Genomic DNA, 21,537 nt, shown 5'->3' on the forward strand with positions numbered 1-21,537 from the left:
GACTTTGCATTGTGTAATGGGACCTTGGGGGCTCCCTTTGGTGCTCCTGAAGTCCTGAGATCAAATGAGTGTTGGAGAATCTCAGACATGGAAGTAATCTCAGAGCTGATTCTGTCTTGCCTCTATCTTACCTAGAATTGTATCTCCCAGACCCATCTGGGAAAACTGTTCAGGAGGGTTTTCCTTCTAACCTTTTCCCCCTCTATTGGGGATCTTTTTCTCTTTAACCAGCATAAACTCAAAGCTCACAGCTCCTCAGTGACCCCTGTAATATGGAAAATCATACTGTCATATTTGCGTGGGGAAAGTTTGCAGTTTGCCCTAGTTAGAATATAGAACCTGGCATGAGCAAGGAGACTTGTGCCACCTGGCAGTTGGAAGCCAGGGTATAAAAGAGCTTGCAGACCTTGATTTGCTTCTCTTCTCACTTTGCCCTTCTACCTCTTCAGGTTTGGAACCCAGTGTGGGAGTGGGAACATGGGTACTTTAGGCTAGATAGGATCAAACTAACTCTGCAGGCAAATACTAACATCACATCTGGCAAACCAAACTATCCCTTTAGGCAAAGAATAGTTGTATTTATCACCTAAAAGACCACATCATTCTGACCCAGGGCTGTCCGCCCTGAGTCAGTAGAGGAGCATTCAGGAAAGACCTTTCAGCATCTTAAGACTGAGAAGTTATCTGTCCTTAGTTCTTAGTTTTGCCTAACCCCCTTTCCAGTACCCTTTCACCTATACCCCATTATCAATAAACCCTTTAGCATTAATCTTAGAACTTTGTTGTTATTGCCTGCCATCATCTCAGGCCAAGCAGGGATGGCTACCTGAACATTCTGAAGTGCTGCAGCATGAATAAACTCCATTACTGTTGAACAGGAAGTGCCATATCTCCCTTCCTGTCTGATTCTTACATACACCAATAGGAGTCACTTTCCTGTCAGGATAGGGACTGTAGAATATTCAACTTTTAAAGGAGCTTGGTACCTACCTCTCTGCTAGGCTGGATGCTGGATCCTTGATTCATTTACATTCAGTTTCAAGCCCAGCCCTGGTACTGGCCCATACTTTCCTCTCCATAGCTAGCCTCTTCCTTCTATTAGTATTATTATTATTATTAGCTATAGCCCCCTATTTCATTACACCCCAAGACAGACAGTGTGACCTTAAGTCTTCCTTACTATTACTCTAAGCCTCCAGCAGAGCCAGTGAAGAAGGGAAGGAAGGGATTAAGCATTTATAACGACCTGCTCCTGTCCCAGGGCTCTGCTGAGGGTTTCTCTGTAATATTATGGCACTTCTTCACCTTCATCTTCCTAATTCAGGTACACAATTATCCCCATTTTACAGATGAGGAAATAGATTTGATTAAGTGGGTTGTTCTGAGGCACCCATAAAGAGCTGTTTATGGTGAAATGTAAACTGAGGCCTTCCTGCCTCTAATTCTTGTCCCCTGTCCCTTCCCCTTCTAGCTGCCTCTCATTTCCTGATAATGGAAAGCTATGGAATGAGTCCAGCCTTCTTTGAAGAAAATGCCCTTGAACTAACATTCTGGTTCCAGATTGGTTCCCTGACCTTCTATCCCCCTCTCGTCACCCTATATGCTGGGGAGACTCTCCTCCAGGGGTCCCAGTAAGCCTCTCACATGCTGTGCTTGCCCTCCTTTGTCATTTTCAAGATGAATGGACTGGCTGAGAGACAGTATTGGGCCCAATAAGGATTGTTGAGTTACCTAGGAGAGGAGGCAGAGACTCCCTGAGAGAAAAGTCCCTGAGGCTCAGAATGGTGTTAGGGTTAGGGAGAAGCAGGCAGAGTGGTAGGACAAAAGCCAGTGCCCCAAGGTCCCTCTCTCTGGGGTTTTAGATTGACCCAGAACTGTGACCCTCAGACCCAGTGTTGGAGTTTAGGAGTTTCTGCCAGAATAGACCAGAACAGGATTGGGGAGGAGGGCTGTTTGTTCATTCATGGTCCCCCAGCAGGGTAACGGGCACATCCTACCCTGGGCTCCTGCATTATACACACTGGGGTGTGAGGGCAGACTTATGTGGGAACCCCATGGATAGAGTCTCTAAGTGGAGTCACTGGACTTTTCCCTAAAGTTAACTCAGTAATGTCCTTCTCTCTGTCCTTCTTCCTGACTGATTCCCCATGCACAGGGCTTCCAGCTCCCCCAGAAGACATGCTCTCTTCTTTGGAGCAGAAGGAAGCCCCATGGATGCTGAAGCAAGAAGGCCTGAGGAGCTGCTGCCCAGGTGAGGGATGGGAAAAGAGGTGTGGGAGAGCTGGAGTGACCAGAAGCTTCTGTGTGCTCTGGTGAAGCTAGTGCTAGATTTGGGGGCAGAAAGAACCAACTTGGAATTCTTTTTCAGAGGTTTTATTTTTTATTTTATTTTTACTTTTTAATTTTTATTGTAATATTTTTAAAAATTTTATTTAATTAAGAAAATTTTTCAGTGGTTATATGATTCCTGTTCTTTCCCTCCCCTCCTCCCAACCCAGTCTTGTAGCCAAACTGCAATTACACTGTGTTTTAGATGGGTTATTGATCAAGACCTATTTCCATATTATTAATATTTGCACGAGGGTGATCATTTAGAGTCTATATTCCCAGTTATATCCCCATCGATCCATGTGATCAAGCAGTTGATTTTCTTCTGTGTTTCTACTCCCTCCATTCTTTCTCTGGATGTGGATAGTGTTTTTTTCTTATAAGTCCCTCAGAAATGTCCTGGATCATTGCATTCCTGCTAATAGAAAAGTCCATTACATTTGATTGTGTCACAGTGTATCCATCTTTCTATATATGGTTCTCCTGGTTCTGCTCTTTTCACTTTGCATCAGTTCCTAGTAGTTATTCCACTTCACATGGAATTCCTCCAGTTCATTATTCCTTTGAGCACAATAGTATTCCATCACCAGCAAATACCACAATTTGTTTAGCCATTCCTCAGTCGAAGGGCATCCCCTCATTTTCTAATTTTTTCCACAACAGGGAGTGAGACTATAAATATTTTTGTATAAGTCTTTTACCTTATGATCTCTTTGGGGTATAAAAATAGCAATGGTATGGCTGGATTAAAGGGCAGGTTGTCTTTTAAATCCTTTGGGCATAGTTCCAAATTACCATCCAAAATGTTTGGATCAATTCACAACTCCACCAGCAATGCATTGATGTTCCTATTTTTCAAAATCCCCTCCAACATGTATTACTTTCCTTTGCTGTCTTGTTAACCAATCTGCTAGGTGTGAAGTTGTACCTCAGAGTTGTTTTGATTTGCATTTCTCTAATGATAAGAGATTTAGAACACTTTGTCTTCCTTGATAGTTTTGTTTTCTTTACCTGAAAATTGCCTGTTTATGTCCCTCACCCATTTATGAATTGGGGAATGGCTTGATTTTTTGTACAATTGATTTAACTCCTTGTATATTTGAATAATTAGACCTTTCTTAGAGGTTTTTGTTATAAAGATTTTTTCCCAATTTGTTGATTCCCTTCTAATTTTGGTTGCATTGGTTTTGTTTGTGCAAAACCTTTTTAATTTAATGTAATGAAAACTATTTATTTTACATTTTGTAATTTTTCCTAACTCTTGCTTGGTCTTAAACTCTTTCCTTTCCTAAATATCTGACAAGTATACTATTCTGTGTTCACCTAATTTACGTATACTTTCCTTCTTTATATTCAAGTCTTTCACCCATTCTCAATTTATCTTGGTATAGGGTGTGAGATGTTGAACTAAACTACTCTCCCATGGTGTTTTCCAATTTCCCCAGCAGTTTTTGTCAAATATGGATTTTTGTCCCAAAAGCTGGGATCTTTGAGTTTTTCATAGATTGTCTTGCTGAGGTCATTTACCCCAAATCTATTGCACTGATCCTCCCTTCTGTCTCTTAGCCAATATCTTATTGTTTTGATGACCACTGCTTCATAGTACAGTTTAAGACCTGGTACAACTAGGCCACCTTCCTTCACGTTTTTTTTTTTTGTTTTTTTTTTTTTCATTATTTCCATTGATATTCTTGAATCTTTTGTTCTTCCAAATGAACTTTGTTATAGTTTTTTATCATTCAGTAAAAAAGTTTCTTGGTAGTTTGATAGGTATGGCACTGAAAAAGTAAATTAATTCAGGTAGGATTGTCATTTTTATTATGTTAGTTTATCCTACCCATGGGCAATTAATGTTTTTCAAGTTGTTTAGTTCTAGTTTTAATCATGTGGAAAGTGTTTTGTAGTTGTGTTCATATAATTCCTGTGTTTGTCTTGGCAGATACATTCCTAAATATCCTAAATATTTTATATTTTCTAGGGTGATTTTAAATGGAATATCTCTTTCTAACTCTTGCTGCTGTGATGTGTTGGAAATATATAGGAATCCTAATGATTTGTATGATTTTATTTTGTATCCTGCAACAATAAAGTTGTTCATTATTTCCATTAGCTTTTTAGTTGATTTTCTAGGATTCTTTAAATAGACCATAATATCATCTGCAAAGAGTGATAGCTTGGACTCCTCATTGCCTATTTTAATACCTTCAGTTTCTTTTTCTTCTCTAATTGTTACTGCTAGTGTTTCTTGTACCATGTTACATAATAGAGGTGATAATGGGCATCCTTGTTTCACTCCTGATCTTACTGGGAATACTTCTAATTTATCCCCATTGCAGATGATGCTTATTAATGGTTTTAATTATATACAATTTATTATTTTTAGGAAAGGTCCTTGTATTCCTATACTTTCTAATGTTTTCAATATGAACGTGTGTTGCATTTTGTCAAAGGCTTTTTCTGCATCTATGGAGATAATCTTGTGATTTCTGTTGCTTTAATTATTGATATGGGCAATTACGTGGATATTTTTTCTAATATTAAACCATCCTTGCATTCCTGGTATAAATCCCACCTGATCATAATGAATAAATTTTGTGATCACTAACTGGAGTCTTTTTGCTGGTATTCTATTTAACATTTGTGCACATATGTTCATTAAGGAGATTAGGTCTTTAGTTTTCTCTTTGTGTTTTTGATCTGCCTGGCTTTGGAATTAGTACTATATTTGGGTCATAAAAGGAATTTGGTAGAATTCCTTATTTGATTATTTTATCACATAGTTTTGTATTATTGAGATTAGTTCTTTAAATGTTTGCTAGAATTCACTTGTGAATCCATCTGGCCCTGGGGATTTTTTCTTGAGAGTTCTTTGATGTCTTGTTCAATTTTTTTTCTGATATGGGATTATTTAAATATTCTCTTTCTTCTGTTAATCTAGGCAATTTATATTTTTTGTAAATATTCATCCATATCTCCTAAATTGTTATATTTGTTGCCATATAATTGGGTGAAATAGTTCTTAATGATTGCCTTAATTTCCCCTTCATTATAGGTGAGGTCTCCCTTTTCATCTCTAATACTCTCAATTTGGTTTTCTTCTTTCCTTTTTCTTATTAGATTGACTAGTACTTTGTCTATTTTATTTGTTTTTTCAAAGTACCAGCTTCTAGTCTTATTTATTAATTCAGTAGTTCCTTTACTTTTCTTTCTTTTTTTTTTTTTTTAAACCCTTGTACTTCGGTGTATTGTCTCATAGGTGGAAGATTGGTAAGGGTGGGCAATGGGGGTCTTTACTTTTGATTTTATTATTTTCTCCTTTAATTTTTATGATCTCTAATTTAGTTTTTAATCTGGGGATTTTTGTTTGCTTTCTAGTTTTTTTACTTGTATGCCCAATTCATTAACCTCTGTCCTCCCTAATTTGTTAATATATGCACTCAAGGTTATAAATTTTCCCTTGAGTACTGCTTTGGATGCATCCCATAGATTTCGATAAGATCTCTCATCATTGTCATTCTTTTCAATGAAATTATTAACTGTTTCTATGATTTGTTCTTTAACTTATTTTGGAGATTCATATTATTTAATTTCCAATTAGTTTTTGGTTTGCTTCTCCATGTATCCTTACTAATAACTATTTTTGTTGCATTATGATCTGAAAAGATTGCATATATTATTTCTGCTCTTTTGTACTTGTTTGTCATGTTTTTATGCCCTAGTACATGGTCAGTCTTTGTGAATATACTATATGATTCTGAAAAGATGGTCTATTCTTTTTGTCCCTAGTTATTTTTCTTCGTATGAACTCTTATTTTTCTAAGATTTCATTCACATCTCTTAGCTCTTTCTTCCTTATTTTTTGGTTTGATTTATCTACTTTGATTTATCTTACTTTAGGGAGATGAAATCCTAGAGAGAAGCCTCTGGGATCTTCAGGATTGGGTCTGCTCTAGTTCCAATGGAGTTATTGTTGACTGCTGAGAAATAAGGGCAAGAGAGGTACAGAAAGATGCCTGAGGCCAGAGCATGCATTTTCCTTCCAGGAGAGAAACCATAATGCAAGGATCCTGGTAGAGGTTGGGTCTGACATAAGCCCTAGGCCCAATCAGTAAAAATGTATTAAAAAATAAATATGTTCCAAGAACCGTACTAAGCCCTGAGCATACAGAGGCAGGGAAACACCAGTCTGGGCTGTCCTGGAGGTCACAATCTAGATCCCAGACATAGAGATGGTTTAGAAAGAAGCACCAGATCCTTAATCTCATTCTGAATTGATTCAGGGAGAAAGGAGTGTTGGGGAATCAAAATGCATTTAATTTAAAAGAGAAATCAGGAACTAGAGGAGTGAAGAGAATGAGAGTTTAAGGAGAAAAGCAATCAAAGAAGGAAATAATCCAAACTAATTATAAAAATAAATATCACCATTTGCATATTCCCTCTAGTATGTATCAGACTCTTTATAAATATTATCTTAACAGAGTCTCATAGGAACCCTAGGAGTCACTTACTAGTATCATGTGCATGTTATAGTTAAGGAGCCTGAGGCCAACACAACTCCTTTGACTTGCCCAGACTTAAAAGTCCTAGCAAGTTTCTGAGGTACAATGAGAATGCACCTCCGCCTGTATTGGGATTTTTAAGAAGAATGTCATTAAAATGCTAGTATCTATTTAAAGCTTGGTAATAGAGAATTGTATGAGCTTTCTTGCTCATTTCCTTATAAAAGTATCATGGACTCAACTTACTGTATATGACATTTGTAAACTTGGGAAATTCTGTATTTTTGTTTAAATTTCATTTAGTTGAAGGATTTTATTTTAGTGAAGAGAGACATTTAAAGGAAAGTAATGAGTACTCTCGAGAAGTAGGGAACAGAACAAAATCTTTTATGTCTATTATAAATGCAAAAAAGAGTACTGAATTTCTTCATCTAATATCAGATACTGGAACAAAAAATAAAGTTGAGGGTGCAGCTGGATGGCTTAGTGGATTGAGAGCCAGGCCTAGAGACGGGAGGTCCTAGGTTCAAATATGGCCTTGGACACTTCCTAGCTGTGTGACCCTGGGCAAGTCACTTAACCCCCATTGCCTAGCCCTGTAACAAATAAAAAAATTAATATAGAAGGATATATAAAAGATATTAGGGTTTAAAAAAAATTAAAAAAAATAAAGTTGAAAACAATCATGAAGGAAATAACAAACTGCTTACATAGAAGCTAAATTTTGAAATAATAGGATTATTTAGTCTACATGTATTCAATGGTATCATCCTATGAAAGGCGAATTGAATGTATAGATAATGAAAATGAAATCAAAAAGATTGAAAGTAAATTGCCTAGTACTCTGAACTGAGTGTGCCCAGTCACAAGATTTGGTCTCATCTGCCAGGATTTCAGGTGAAGTCACTCAGCCAGCCTTTCTGAGGTTATGGTCTGAATTAGGAATTTAATAAAGCTTGCCTGTCCAAAATCCCAGATTTGTTATGAAGAACCAATGAGATCACATGTAAGTCTTTGTTATTTGAATTGTTCTTTAGCTTTGAGGTAATGGCATTTTCAAAGGATGGATTGTGCCCATTTCAGTTGGAAAACTTTTCTTTTTACCTTAGGAAATAGGATATAAAGAGGTTTATTTTCTTACTGTGGAGGAAAGGAGATAAATTTATATAGGTATATATGTCACTCTATATTACACGTTTTCCTCTTTGTTTCTTTTAGGAGAGGTCAGATCTGAAATGAAGGCGAATCCAACAGTGATGAGCTTTCCTGTGGAAGACTTGGACCTACAAAGATTCATGAGTGATGGTCTTGTTAACTTTGCTTCCAGAGAATTCTGTATTGCACCTCAAAATTCATCTCATATTGAACATCAAAGAATGCACAATGAGGAAAAATCTAGTGGAAATGAGTGTGGAAAGCCTTTTATGTATAGGGTCAGTCTTGCTAGACATCAGAGAATTCACACTGGGAAGAAATCTTATGAATGCAAGCAGTGTGGAAAGACATTCTGTCGGAGCTCTGATCTTGCTGTACATCAGAGAATCCACACTGGGGAGAAACCTTATGAATGCAAACAGTGTGGAAAGACATTCAGTCAGAGATCCCATCTCAGTCTACATCAGAGAATCCACACTGGGGAGAAACCTTATGAATGCAAGCAGTGTATAAAGACATTCAGTCAGAGAACCCATCTTATTCTGCATCAGAGAATCCACACTGGGGAGAAACCTTATGAATGCAAGCACTGTGGAAAGACTTTCAGTCGGAACTCCAATCTTGCTGTACATGAGAGAATTCACACTGGGGAAAAACCTTATGAATGTAAGCAATGTGGAAAGTCATTCCATCGGAGCTGTGATCTTGCAGTACATCATAGAATCCATACTGGGGAGAAACCTTATGAATGCAAGCAATGTGGAAAGACATTCCATCAGAGCTCCGATCTTGCTGTACATCAGAGAATCCACACTGGGGAGAAACCTTATGGATGCAAGGAATGTGGAAAGACATTCCGTCAGAGCTTCAGTCTTTCTGTACATCAGAGAATCCACACTGGGGAGAAACCTTATGAATGCAACCACTGTGGAAAGACATTTAGTCAGAGCTCCACTCTTTCTGTACATCAGAGAATCCACACTAGGGTAAAACCTTATGAATGCAAGCAGTGTGGAAAAACATTTTTTCATAGCTCCAGTTTCACTGTACATCAGAGAATCCACACTAAGGAAAAGCCTTATGAATGCAAGCAGTGTGAAAAAACATTCCATCAAAGCTCCAATCTTGCTGCACATCAGAAAATCCATACTGGCGAGAAACCTTATGAATGCAAGCCATGTGGGAAAGCATTTAGTTCCCGATCCAGCCTTGCTGTACATCAGAGAATTCATACTGGCAAGGAACTTTATGAATGTAAACAGTGTGGAAAGACATTCTGTCATAACTCCAGACTTGCTGTCCATCAGAGAATCCACACTGGGGAGAAACCTTATGAATGCAACCATTGTGGAAAGGCATTCAGTCAGAGATCCCATCTTAGTCTTCATCAGAGAATCCACACTGGGGAGAAACCTTACGAATGCAAAAAATGTGGAAAGACATTCCATCGGAGCTCCAACCTTGCTGTACATCAGAGAATCCATACTGGGGAGAAACCTTATGAATGTAAGCAGTGTGGAAAGACATTCTGTCAGAACTCCAAACTTGTAGTCCATCAGAGAATTCACACTGGGGAGAAACCTTATGAATGCAGGCAGTGTGGAAAGACATTCAGTCAGAACTCCAATCTTGCTGTACATCAGAGAATCCATACTGGGGAGAAACCTTATGAATGCATGCAGTGTGGAAAGACATTCTGTCAGAACTCCAAGCTTGCTGTCCATCAGAGAATCCACACTGGGGAGAAACCTTATGAATGCAGACAGTGTGGAAAGACATTTAGTCAGAGATCCCATCTTAGTCTACATATGAGGATCCACAATGGGGAGAAACCTTATGAGTGCAAGGAATCTGGAAAGATATTCAGTAGTTCTCTTGATGTACATCAGAGAATCACCACTGAGAGACCTCATGAATGCAAGCAGTGTGGAAAGGCATTCAATTGCAGCTCCACTCTTGCTTCCCATCAGAGAATGCACACTGGGAAGAGACCTTACGAATGTAAGCAGTGTGGAAAGGCATTCATTTGCAATTCCCACCTTGCTGCAGATCTGAAAATCCACACTGGGGTGGAACCTTAGAAATACAAGTTATGTGGAAAGATTTTCACATGCAGCTTCAATCTTGCTGTTGTATGAACAAAATTTGCTCTCTCCCCTTTCTGGGGCAGAATATCTGGTGTGAGCCTGGCCAGGACACAGAGGTGAGGATTCTATGATGAAAACCATTGATTGAAGATAGAATTGCAACAGGAAAAAGGGAGCAATTAATTTGAAAACTCACGGGATTGGGGCAGGGTGATATCTCCTGCACTGCCCCCATATGGCCCAGCAAAATAGAAAGCTACAAATGACTCCTGAGAGATTTGTTAGTGGTCAGAGGAAAAGTTTGATAAACTGAGGCAAGAGTGGATTTCCAAGCTCTTCTCTTCCAGTTTTGTTAATGGCTGGCCTTCCCTGTGAGCATGGCTATGGTGCCCTAATGGTTGCCACAGAAAAACAAGATAAATGGAGAAGTGAGAAAACAAGTCTCATAATTTTTCCTCTTATACAATACATCCCAGAAACCACAGATATTCACATTGAGTTCTGACCTTTTTCAAAACTAGAAAATTCAATCTTCTGTGTCATTAGCTTTGCTAAGATGAGGTCCAAATGGACATATGATTTATATCTAAAGTGTCATGACAAAAATTTAAGAAAGCATAGAATAGTTTACATTTCAGATCAATTTGTTGATATGGGAAGAATTTGTGAACAAATGATAAATTAATAGTTATGAGGTGTGAAATAGTTACATTTTGTTATTTTAAATTCAAAATTGTTTCTACCTAAGTTTTTAAAAATTCTAACCCTATTCTTAAATGCCTTAATTCATCCTTTCATAGCATCTAGATCTCAAGAGGAGTTAATTGAGGAAGGACTTTTATCCTATAGAAGTCATTTATAACTAGCATCATTTCCTGTAAAATGTTTTCAAAAAAGTTTGTATAAAGAAAAAAATTAAAAGATAAGAAATGATATTGTGGATTTAAAATATGTAATAAAATTATTGACATTCCAGTGACTTCTGTTCATTTGAATGCATTATCAAAATAATTATTTTCCCTAGAAAATCACTAATCTGCTTAACACTGTGGACTGGTTGCACCCAGAGGCCAGTATAACATAAGTTATACAGTTACAGTGATTTCTATAATTTTTAACTCATCACTGACATATGAAATCTTAAGCCCATTTTGCATTAAGGTCTGTGCTACTTATGTGGTGAAAATAAAGGGTCTGCGAAAGGGAGAAAAAACCTCGACATGAGGAAATGTTACTGTTTTGGTCTTCTTGCAATCTATAATTCCATTAGATTTAATAGCCACCACAACAAATTTCTAGCTTACATCCAGCTTGGATTCCACCAAACTCCCAAGATCTCTTTTAGAAAACTACTGTCTAGCCATGCCTACATCATCATACACTTGTGAAGTTTGTATTTGGGACCCCAAACCAAGGATGTGCCTTTATCCCTATCAAAACTTATGTAATTCAATTTGAGCCAAAGTGTTAACCTGTCAATATTTCCCATTGTGCAGGTTGAAATTTTGCCACACCTGAACTACATTCCCAGCATCCTTTTAAGTACATCATCATTTGATGTACAGAGGCTTGGGAGATAAATTTGGCTGAGACCCATGCTGTGGGGCTCTTTTGAAGCTTTTGTTAAAAGTGTGGCCATTGTGGGTCTCTGGCTCTGTACTCTCCTCACTTGGCTGAAGGAATCCCTTTCCCTCTCATTTTTTAAATAATTGAATCCTTTAAAATATCAGGAATATTTATTCATTTTTACTCCTACACCTTCAAGAATTGAACTTATTCAAGAACTGAAATTATTAGTTCAACAAAGAGCAGCCAAATCAATAAATGCAACTTCAATATGATTAAAATATTAAATACTATTACATGAGAATAAAAATCTAAAGGTAGTTGTGATTATAAACTATGGCTGATAATAGATCATGCCCAACTAACCTTATTTCTTATTTGACTAGGATATTAACTTTGTTCATTGTAAGAATATTCTACATCATTTCCTCTAGGATTTAGCCAAGCATTTGACAAAAGTTGTAGCATTCTTTTTAAAAATATATGTTTGTGGGTCAGGTAGTGAATAGTTAATTGGAAGAATTTTGCAGACTAGATCCAGAGCATAGTCATTAATGATTTAATGCCAGCTTGAAGAAAGTTACCATTGGAAAATGAAGAAATATTTGCTTGGACCTGGTTTTTTTTTTTTTTTTGTATTTTGTATTATTTTATTTTTTCTCAATTAGAAAGCAAATGATTTTTAACATTAAAAATTTGAGTTCTTATTTTCTCCAGTCCTCCCCTCTTTCTTCCTTGATAAGACAAGCAATTTTTATAAATTATGCATGTAAAGTATCCCTATTAGCCATTGCAAAAGAAAACATAGATCTCCCCCTAGATAAAAAAGTAGAAGGAAGTATGCTTAAATCTGAATTCAGACTCTATTCTTTCTATGGAGATGGATAACATTCTTCAGCATATTTCCTTTGGAATTGTCTTGGATCATTGTATTGTTGAGAATAAGTAAGTCTTTCACAGTTGATCATTGCATAGAATGACATGATATAAAAGATCAAGAAATGACCAAGAAGATTGCAGTAAGAGAAGAGAACAAAGAGTTAGTAGACTGGAACTTGAGGGGATGCCCACAGTTGGGGAATGGCTGAACAAGTTATTGCAGATGATGGTGTTCATAGTAAGAAATGACAAAAGGTAATTTTGGAAAAAGATGGAAAGATCTACTTGAAATTATGAAGAGTGAAATAAGCAGAATCAAGAGGACATTAAATGCAGCTACAGAATTAATGTTTGAAGAACAACCTCCAGAGAAAACTCATAAATAAAAGCCCCAAATACAAAACTTAAATATAAATATACTTCTTTTGGTCGAATGACGTCTTTTCTAATGTGAGGAATGGAGGAAAGATGGGAAGGAGATAATTGGGAATTCCAAAGTAGCCCCAAACTAAATAAATTTTAAGAAATCAAGTGGATTAAGCAGACAGAAGGTAAGGATATTTTTAAAAGTAAGATCTTTAAACAGAGGAATTGTCTATTTTGAAGTTTTTATTCACAGTGACTAGAACTGTGTGTAGTCTTTGACAAGTCATCTAAACCTCCCCCAGTTTCCTCAACTTCAAAATGGGGACATTAGGAGCACTGACATAACAGGTATTGCTCTGAAGATAAAATGAGGGAGTTTGTAGAGTGCCTAGCATAATCCCCATTCCATAACAGCAGACTAAGAGATGGTTATTCCCTCCTGACCAAATGCTTATTGTATAATTGAGTGACTGACTGACCAGTGGGGAAAATGTCTAGGTTGTAGATGACGTTTTTCCTGAGCAAAAAGTCGAACGCATCATTGGTGTGCGTTGTGAAAGGCAGAGTTTACAGAAGTGGGTGCTCTTTTTACCCAGGCAACATTTGGAGTGCCGTATTCTGTCTGGGGAGTTCTTTTTATTATTAATAATTGCTCATATGGATTCAGTGTTGTAAAGTCTGTGAAGCCGAAACGCATCCAGATGAGAAGAGTGACAGCCGTTACGGACATCAGGGTCTTATGGGAAATGGAAACGGGTTCACATGTCAGTGAGAGGAGTCTCTGCTTCCAGTTTCACACTATTTCTCAATAGCATATCACTAGCAGTGTGAGCATGAAAGAGACTTGGCTGTATAGGAACACCACGGGCAAAGGCAAGGCTGGAATCCCTGCCATAGGAGGATCATTGGGAGATTTGGGAAGTGCTTAAGTGGAGAAAAAAGACAAGGGACAGAATGGCTGTTTTAAATGATTTCGTGACTTGCCAGATGTCTGGAGATTTCACTTGGACTTGCCTGTGCCTAGGCAGCAGAACTAGGAACAATGAGTGGAAGTAGACAGGACAGATTTCAATTTGATATAAGAAAGATCTTCCTGCAATATTGAGGCCCTCATAACAAAGAACACTATCCACCTTGAGAGAAAGAGTGATGAGAGTCAGAATGCAGATGAAAGCAGATGATTTTTCAACTGTTTATTTGGGTTTATGCTGCAGTTTTGGTTTTATGAGATGACTCACAAAAACGTACAACGTGGAATTGTGTTTTGCATGATAATCCATATATAACCCAAATGGAATTGCCTGCCAGCATCAGGAGGGGAAAAGGAAAGGAGGGAAGGAGATAAGTTCAATGACACAAGTTAGGAAAACTTGTGTGGAAATTTATTACATGTAATTGGAAAAAGGAAATAAAAGAAAAAAATATTTTTAAAAAAAGGAATATCTTCCTGCTGGTCAGAGATGTCCAAAAATATAGTATGAGACAATTTGAGAAAGGCATGAACTCTTGTTTCCTGAAGATATTTTAGAAGGGACTGGCTGAAAAGTTGAGTCTATTGTCTGGGCCATTCTTATTCAGGATAGTTCGTGGAGCCATAGAATGCTGGGACTTTATGATGAGCTTTGCCCTGTGGCCTCAGCATCCCTGGGGAGTCATGATGCATCAGCCCTGTTTCCTCACCCTTATGGTCTTTTGCCTCTCCATCATGCCTCTACTACTTCCTGTATCACCCCACACCTGAGACTCTTCAATGTCGTACACACACCCACTACTCTAGTGAAATAATCATCATAATAAGGGTGATAGTTTGCATTTACATGGGATTTTAAGTTTAGAAAAGCAGTATATCTATATCTGTAGAAATGCTATCTCCTTTGAATCTCAAAATAACCCTATTGGGTAGGTCCTGTTATCATTCCCTTTTATAAATTCAGAAAGTGAGGCAAGGCAAAGGTCACATAGAAAATAAAAGTCTGAAGCAGGATTCTGAACTCAAGCTTTCCTGAGCACAAGTCTAGTGCTTTGCACACTGCACCACCTAGTTTACTTAGGGCAATCCACCTGAATCACATGATTGGGGTGGGAACCCACGCCACCTGGAATGCCCATATTGAGCAAACTACAGTGGTACCTTTGGACTCACAATTAGTGACCTCAGATGCACCTAAAATGCCCTCTTCCCTCTTCTCTCAACTAAATTTCTCCCAGTACTGGAATTCCTAGTGCAGGGTCCAGTTATTTCTGAATGATTTCTGAAGCTCCTTCCAGGTCCTGGTTTCTATGATTCAGGAGTTCTTAAAGGGAACTCTCCTGTCATGTATAGCCATAAATGGATATACATCCTGAGGGGAAGATTGCCAAAAGGGTAGATGTGCTTGCACACTTCCACTCTGAGTGGAGGAAGCTCTGGCTGTGGAATAAGACCCCTCCCCTCCCCCAATTTGATCCATTCATCTGCTGCTTTCTATGTGAATTTAGGCAACTTGCTTAACCTCCAGGGCTTTCTGTCCCCTTATATTTAAAAAGGGGATGAGGAGGTGAGATGCCTTCAAGGTTACATCATCTCTGAATCCCAAGAATGCATGGTCCTGAAGGGGAAATGACCATTTTCAGAGTTTATGAGTATGGCTGTGCTGAAGCAGAGAATAGGAGGCACTGCTGGGTCTCTTAATGCTGGTGTTATAAGGAAGAGATAAGTTTAGGAGGAAAATATAGGTTTGCAGAGGACAGATGCATAAGACCAACAGGAAAAGATTCTGGAATGCTACAAGGAAGGGTTAAGCTGAAACTCAGAGATGTTTGGGTTGGTCTGTCTCTCTGGATGGGAACCTGGAGAGAGTGGATTGCAAGTCCTATCCTTATTGCTGCCTGTGTTGCTGTCCTTGTGCTGTGTGTCCTTGGAGACGATCCCAAGAGCCTGCCACTATCTTGTATCAACATCCAGCTGCCAGAAAGCAGAGGTCTGAGTCCATCTGGACTTGGGACCTTTCTCTTGATCCCTGTCTGATCTGGTATAGACCAGTAGGTCTAGTAACAACCAAGAGATGGTTCTAGTGCAGGATATCTAGAACAGGGACTGGTTTTGCAGATTAGCTAGGAAAGGGAGATAATAGTAAGAAATCAAATTGCTGAAGACCCTTTTGTGAGAAGGTTTTAGATTCTGGGGTACTTAGCTAGTAAAATTAATGTCAGGGATTGTTTCCTTTTCCTCTTAACCTCTACCATTGGAAATAAAATACACTTTCCACTTATTATGACTTTGGTTACCTGTGTACTGGTCCCAGACCAGGCTCTGCCTTGTCCAGGCTGTCTGTTAGACCCTTTCACCCACAGTGTAGGAACCTTGATACTGGCCCAAAGTAATTAATTTAATTCCATCTAATCCCATCTCCAAAGGCTCCTATTTTAGTGTGGTGGAGCCAGATAGCGTGAACCGTGTAAAATCAAAGCTTTTGGTTTTAAACTTACTGTGGGTCTTGGTTGTTAGTTGAGGCCTTCCAGAAGGTTTTGAAGCCTGCTGGGTATATTTTGGTAAAGCCAGTTGGGAGGGGAAAACTGTGCAAAAATCTTACCAGGTCGACAGTGGAATTTTGAGGCTATACTGCTGGATGAGCTGTCACTCAAGCCAGCAGCCTAATGGAACTGTGGCAGTAGTTTTTTTCTCTAAGACACTTTGAAATATCAAAGTGGCTGGAAATTTTACAGAGCCTCTGTACTTAACACTATTGTTTCCAGGGTGTTCCTGTTATATAGCTAGTATGGTTGCATGTTTGTTAGAGGCTGCATATGCCAACTTATTGTTGATACCATACTTTCTCCTGGTGATCACCCCAGGATATTTATGATGTTTTGGGTTGGCATACCATTACCCTGGTTATGCAAATTGCCCAAAGAAGGGTATGTTATTATATACCGATAGGATTGGTTATTTTTGGATGTCTTTGCAAATTTAAGTGGTTTCTCCTGGCTGTTGTTTATAAGATCAAAGCTATTGTTTGTATGGTGTTTAGAGATCCTGAATTAAAGCAAATGATTTTATTATTGAAAGACAAATTGGATAAAATGGAAAAATGTTATTGTGGTGTTCTTAATCATAGCAATGTTAATGCAAGTGGTCAGTAAGCAGAAGGGAGTGCTGAAACATCCAAAAATTCCTCTAGGCTTGATAGGGAAACTGAGGCATTGAACAATAAAGCTGCTTCATTGTTTCCTTTACATGATCTCGCCTATTTAACATTGGATATAGGAGTTGTGTATGTAAGAACACACAAGCAGTTTTCATCAGCTGATTTGGATTTGATTAAACAGAGAACACCTCATTTTTCCAATGAGCCCCATAAAGTTATTAAGGAATTTAAGCATGTTATTAAAATTTTTATCTGGATTTTGCAGATTTTTCTCTCTTAATGGAAGAATTACTTACTAGAAGGGAAAGAGAGTAGATTGTAGAGGAGACACACAGAAATCCTGCTTTAACCCCATGGCCTAGTAATTTCCAAGAACTTGAATTGAATTCAGTTGAGAACTATAGATGTTTAAATCAAGCAAGGGAATCCATTCTAGAGGCAATGAAATCCAATTCAAAAGGACCTGATTCCTGGTCTAAATTTCAGAGGATAAGACAGGAGACTGGAGAGTCACCTGCAACATTTTTAGACAGGTTAATGGATGTGACTGAAATTCAGTTGAGACTGGATGTTTTATCTGAGGAAACTATTGCTCATATTAGGAGATTATTTGTTAGGAATTCATGCAATGTGGTAAAAAATGATCAAGACCAATTGCCCTGATAGGGAGACATTGAGTTTGGAAGATTTAAAAAGAAAGTGGATGATTTGCAGCTGACAAGCAGATAAAGACTTTAAAGAAGATTTTTTAGTGAAGAGGATCCTGTGATTGATGGACAAATGTTTGTGAGATTTTGTTTCATATAACATAGCATATTTTCATATTAGATGCATTCAACCTTATATATTACTGCCATGGATTTTGGGAAGGAGATATTTCATCAGGCAACATGAGAAGTTGGAGGATTTGAAGTTTTGGTAAGTATCTTTGCATGCAACATAAACATACACATAAACATGGTTAGTATACAATGACTAACTACTTGTTATAGAGTTTAGTTACATATGAGTGTTCATGCATGCAGGAATAAAAGACTCTCATAGGTCCAGAAAAATCTTCTAGGTGTGAGGTGGTACCTCAGAGTTGTTTTGATTTGCATTTCTCTAATTATAAGAGATTTATAACACTTTTTCATGTGTTTGTTGATAGTTTTGATTTCTTTATCTGAAAATTGCCTATTCATGTCCCTTGCCCATTTATCAATTGGGGAATGACTTGATTTTTTGTATAATTGATTTAGCTTCTTATATTTGAATTATTAGACATTTGTCAGAGTTTTTCGTTATAAATATTTTTTTCTCAATTTGTTGCTTCCCTTCTAATTTTGGCAGCATTGGTTTTGTTTGTACAAAACCTTTTTAATTTAATGTAATCAAAATTATTTATTTTACATTTTGTAATTTTTTTCTAACTCTTGCTTGATTTTAAAATCTTTCCTTTCCCAGAGATCTGACAAGTATACTATTCTGTGCTCACCTAATTTACTTATAGTTTCCTTCTTTATATTCAAGTCACTCACCCATTCAGAATTTATCTTGGTATAAGGTGTGAGATGTTGATCTAAACCTATTCTCTCCCATATTGTTTTCCAACTTTCCCAGCAGTTTTTGTAAAATAGTGGGTTTTTGTCCCAAAAGCTGGGTTCTTTGGGTTTATTATAGGCTGTCTTGCTGAGGTCACTTACCCCAAGTGTATACCACTGATGCTCCCTTCTGTCTCTTTGCCAGTACCATATTGTTTTGATGACTATTGCTTTATAGTACAGTTTAATATCTGGAACTGCTAGGCCACCTTCCTTCATATATTTTTTCATTATTTCTCTTGATATTCTTGGTCTTTTGTTCTTCCAAAGGAAATTTGTTTTAGTTTCTTCTAATTCAGAAAAAAATGTTTTTGATAGTTCAATATATCACTAAATATGTAAATTAATTTGGGTAGAATGGTCATTTTTATCATGTTAGCTCATCCTAGCCACGAACAATCAATGTTTTTCCAATTGTTTAGATCTAGTTTTAGTTGTGTGGAAAGGGTTTCGTAGTTGTGTTCATATAATTCCTGTGTTTGTCTTGGCAACTAGAATCCTAAATATTTTATATTGTCTAGGGAGATTTTAAATGGAATTTCTCTTTCTAACTCTTATTGCTGGGATGTGTTGGAAATATATAGAAATGCTAATTATTCATGTGGGTTTATTTTGTGTCCTGAAACTTTACCAAAGGTATTATTTCCACTAACTTTTTCATTGATTCTCCAGGTTTTTTTTTTTAACCCTTGTACTTCGGTGTATTGTCTCATAGGTGGAAGATTGGTAAGGGTGGGCAATGGGGGTCAAGTGACTTGCCCAGGGTCACACAGCTGGGAAGTGGCTGAGGCCGAGGTTTGAACCTAGGACCTCCTGTCTCTAGGCCTGACTCTCACTCCACTGAGCTACCCAGCTGCCCTCTCCAGGTTTTTTTTAAGTAGACCATCATATCATCTGCAAAGAGTGATAGTTTGGTCTCCTCACTGCCTATTTTAATACCTTCAATTTCTTTTTCTTCTCTAATTGCTACTGTGAGTGTTTCTAATACAATGATAAACAATAGTGGTGACAATGTTTTGCTTTATCCCCATTGCAGATGATGTTTGTTGATGGTTTTGGATATATACTGTTTATTATTTTTAGGAAAGACCCTTCTATTCTTATACTTTCTAGTGTTTTTAGTAAGAATGGGTGTTGTATTTTGTCAAAGGCTTTTTCAACATCTATTGAGATAATTGTGATTTTTGTTGGTTTGCTTTTTGATATGGTCAATTATTTGAATGGTTTTCCTAATATTGAACCATCCTTGCATTCCTAGCATAAATCCCACCTGATATTAATGAATAACCTTCATGTACACTTTCTGGAGTCTTCTTGCTAGTATTCTGTTTAAGATTTTTGTATCTATGTTCATTAAGGAGATTGGTCTGTAGTTTTCTTTCTCTGTTTTTGGTCTACCTGACTTTGTGATTGGTACCATATTTGTGTCATAAAAGGAGTTTTGTAGAACTCCTTCTTTGCTTATTATGTCAAATAATTTGTATAGTATAGGGACTAGTTGTTCTTTGAAGGTCTGATAGAATTCACTTGTGAATCCATCTGGTCCTGGGGATTTTTTCTTAGGGAGTTCTTTGATGGCTTGTTCAATTTCTTTTTTTGATATGGGATTATTTAAGTATTCTATTTCTTCTACTGTTAGTATAGGCAATTTATATATTTGCAAATATTCATCCATATCACCAAGATTGCCCTATTTGTTGCTATATAATTGGGCAAAATAGTTTTTAATGATTGCCTTGATTTCCTCTTCATTAGAGGTGAGGTCTCCCTTTTTATCTTTGATACTGATAATTTGGTTTTCTTTTTTCCTTTTTTAATTATATTGATCAGTACTTTGTCAATTTTATTTGTTTTTTTCATAATACCAGCTTCTAGTATAATTTATTAATTCAATAGATCTTTTACTTTCAATTTTATTAATTTCCCTTTAATTTTATAATCTCTAATTTAGTTTTTAAGTGGGGACTTCTAATTTGTTCTCTTTCTGGTTTTTTGATTTGCATGCCCAATTCATTGATCTTTGCCCTCCCTACTTTGTTAATATATGCACTCAATGATATAAGTTTCCCCCTGAGTACTGCTTTAGCTGCATCCCACAGATTTTGGTAGGATGTCTCATCATTGTCATTCTCTTCAATGAAATTATTAATTATTTCTATAATTTGTTCTTTAAGTAACTGATTTTGGAGAATCATATTATTTAATTTCCAATTAATTTTTTATTTGCCTATTCATGTGCCCTTACTAATTATTGTTTTTTGCTTATGATCTGAAAAGGTTACATTTATTATTTCTGCTCTTTTGCACGTGTTTGCCATGTTTCTATGCCCTAGTACATGGTTAATCTTTGTGAATGTACCATATGCAGCTGAAAAGAACATGTATTCCTTGTTGTCCCTATTTATTTTTGTCCACATATCTAAGGAATTTCTGTTTTATAACATATAAATGCAGGGTTTATTTAGAGGTTTGTGAGGGGCCTGTGGGGGGCTCCGCTATTAACCTGTATTCTTTTTCTGTGTTTCCCAGGGGCTGAGTAAGGATATTGATTACAATAATTCCAATAAAAGGGAATGTTAGTGAGAAAAGAGTCACATAGGGGAAAATGAGTGGAATTAGCATCCTTATGTCACCTGCTGTGCAGGGTTCCAGAACTTGTGCCAGGCTGTGGCATATCACGAGCTTTGAAGGCTTCCAAGAATGCAGATAAATGGATACTGTTTAAATTTTAGATAGGTTAGAATAGTAGTAGAATACTTAGGTTAGTTTTATGAGGTCACAGTAAGATAGGATGTCTGATTTCAGATGTTCTGTTGATGATATCAGGATGCATATTGGGATGTATTTAGATATATTATAGTTTAGGGTTGACAGGTTAAGGTAAGGTAGTGAATTACATTGCAACATTCATTACATATTACATATCACATATCACACAAACATGTAA

General features: G+C 37.2%; 1 protein-coding gene across 1 annotated transcript in view; it reads left to right on the forward strand.

Annotated features, from left to right (window-relative positions):
• Positions 1 to 2,109: 2,109 nt before the first annotated feature.
• Positions 2,110 to 21,537, forward strand: part of LOC123230542 (zinc finger protein 420-like) — a 133,463-nt gene continuing 114,035 nt past the window's right edge. The window contains exons 1-3 of the mRNA XM_044656675.1: positions 2,110 to 2,251; positions 8,046 to 8,260; positions 8,405 to 9,680. Of these exons, the coding sequence (XP_044512610.1) occupies positions 2,110 to 2,251; positions 8,046 to 8,260; positions 8,405 to 9,680 (1,633 nt within the window). The remainder of the gene's footprint in view (positions 2,252 to 8,045; positions 8,261 to 8,404; positions 9,681 to 21,537) is intronic.

This window comes from Gracilinanus agilis, chromosome 1, assembly GCF_016433145.1.
Source record: "Gracilinanus agilis isolate LMUSP501 chromosome 1, AgileGrace, whole genome shotgun sequence".
NCBI classification, from domain to species: Eukaryota; Metazoa; Chordata; class Mammalia; order Didelphimorphia; family Didelphidae; genus Gracilinanus; species Gracilinanus agilis.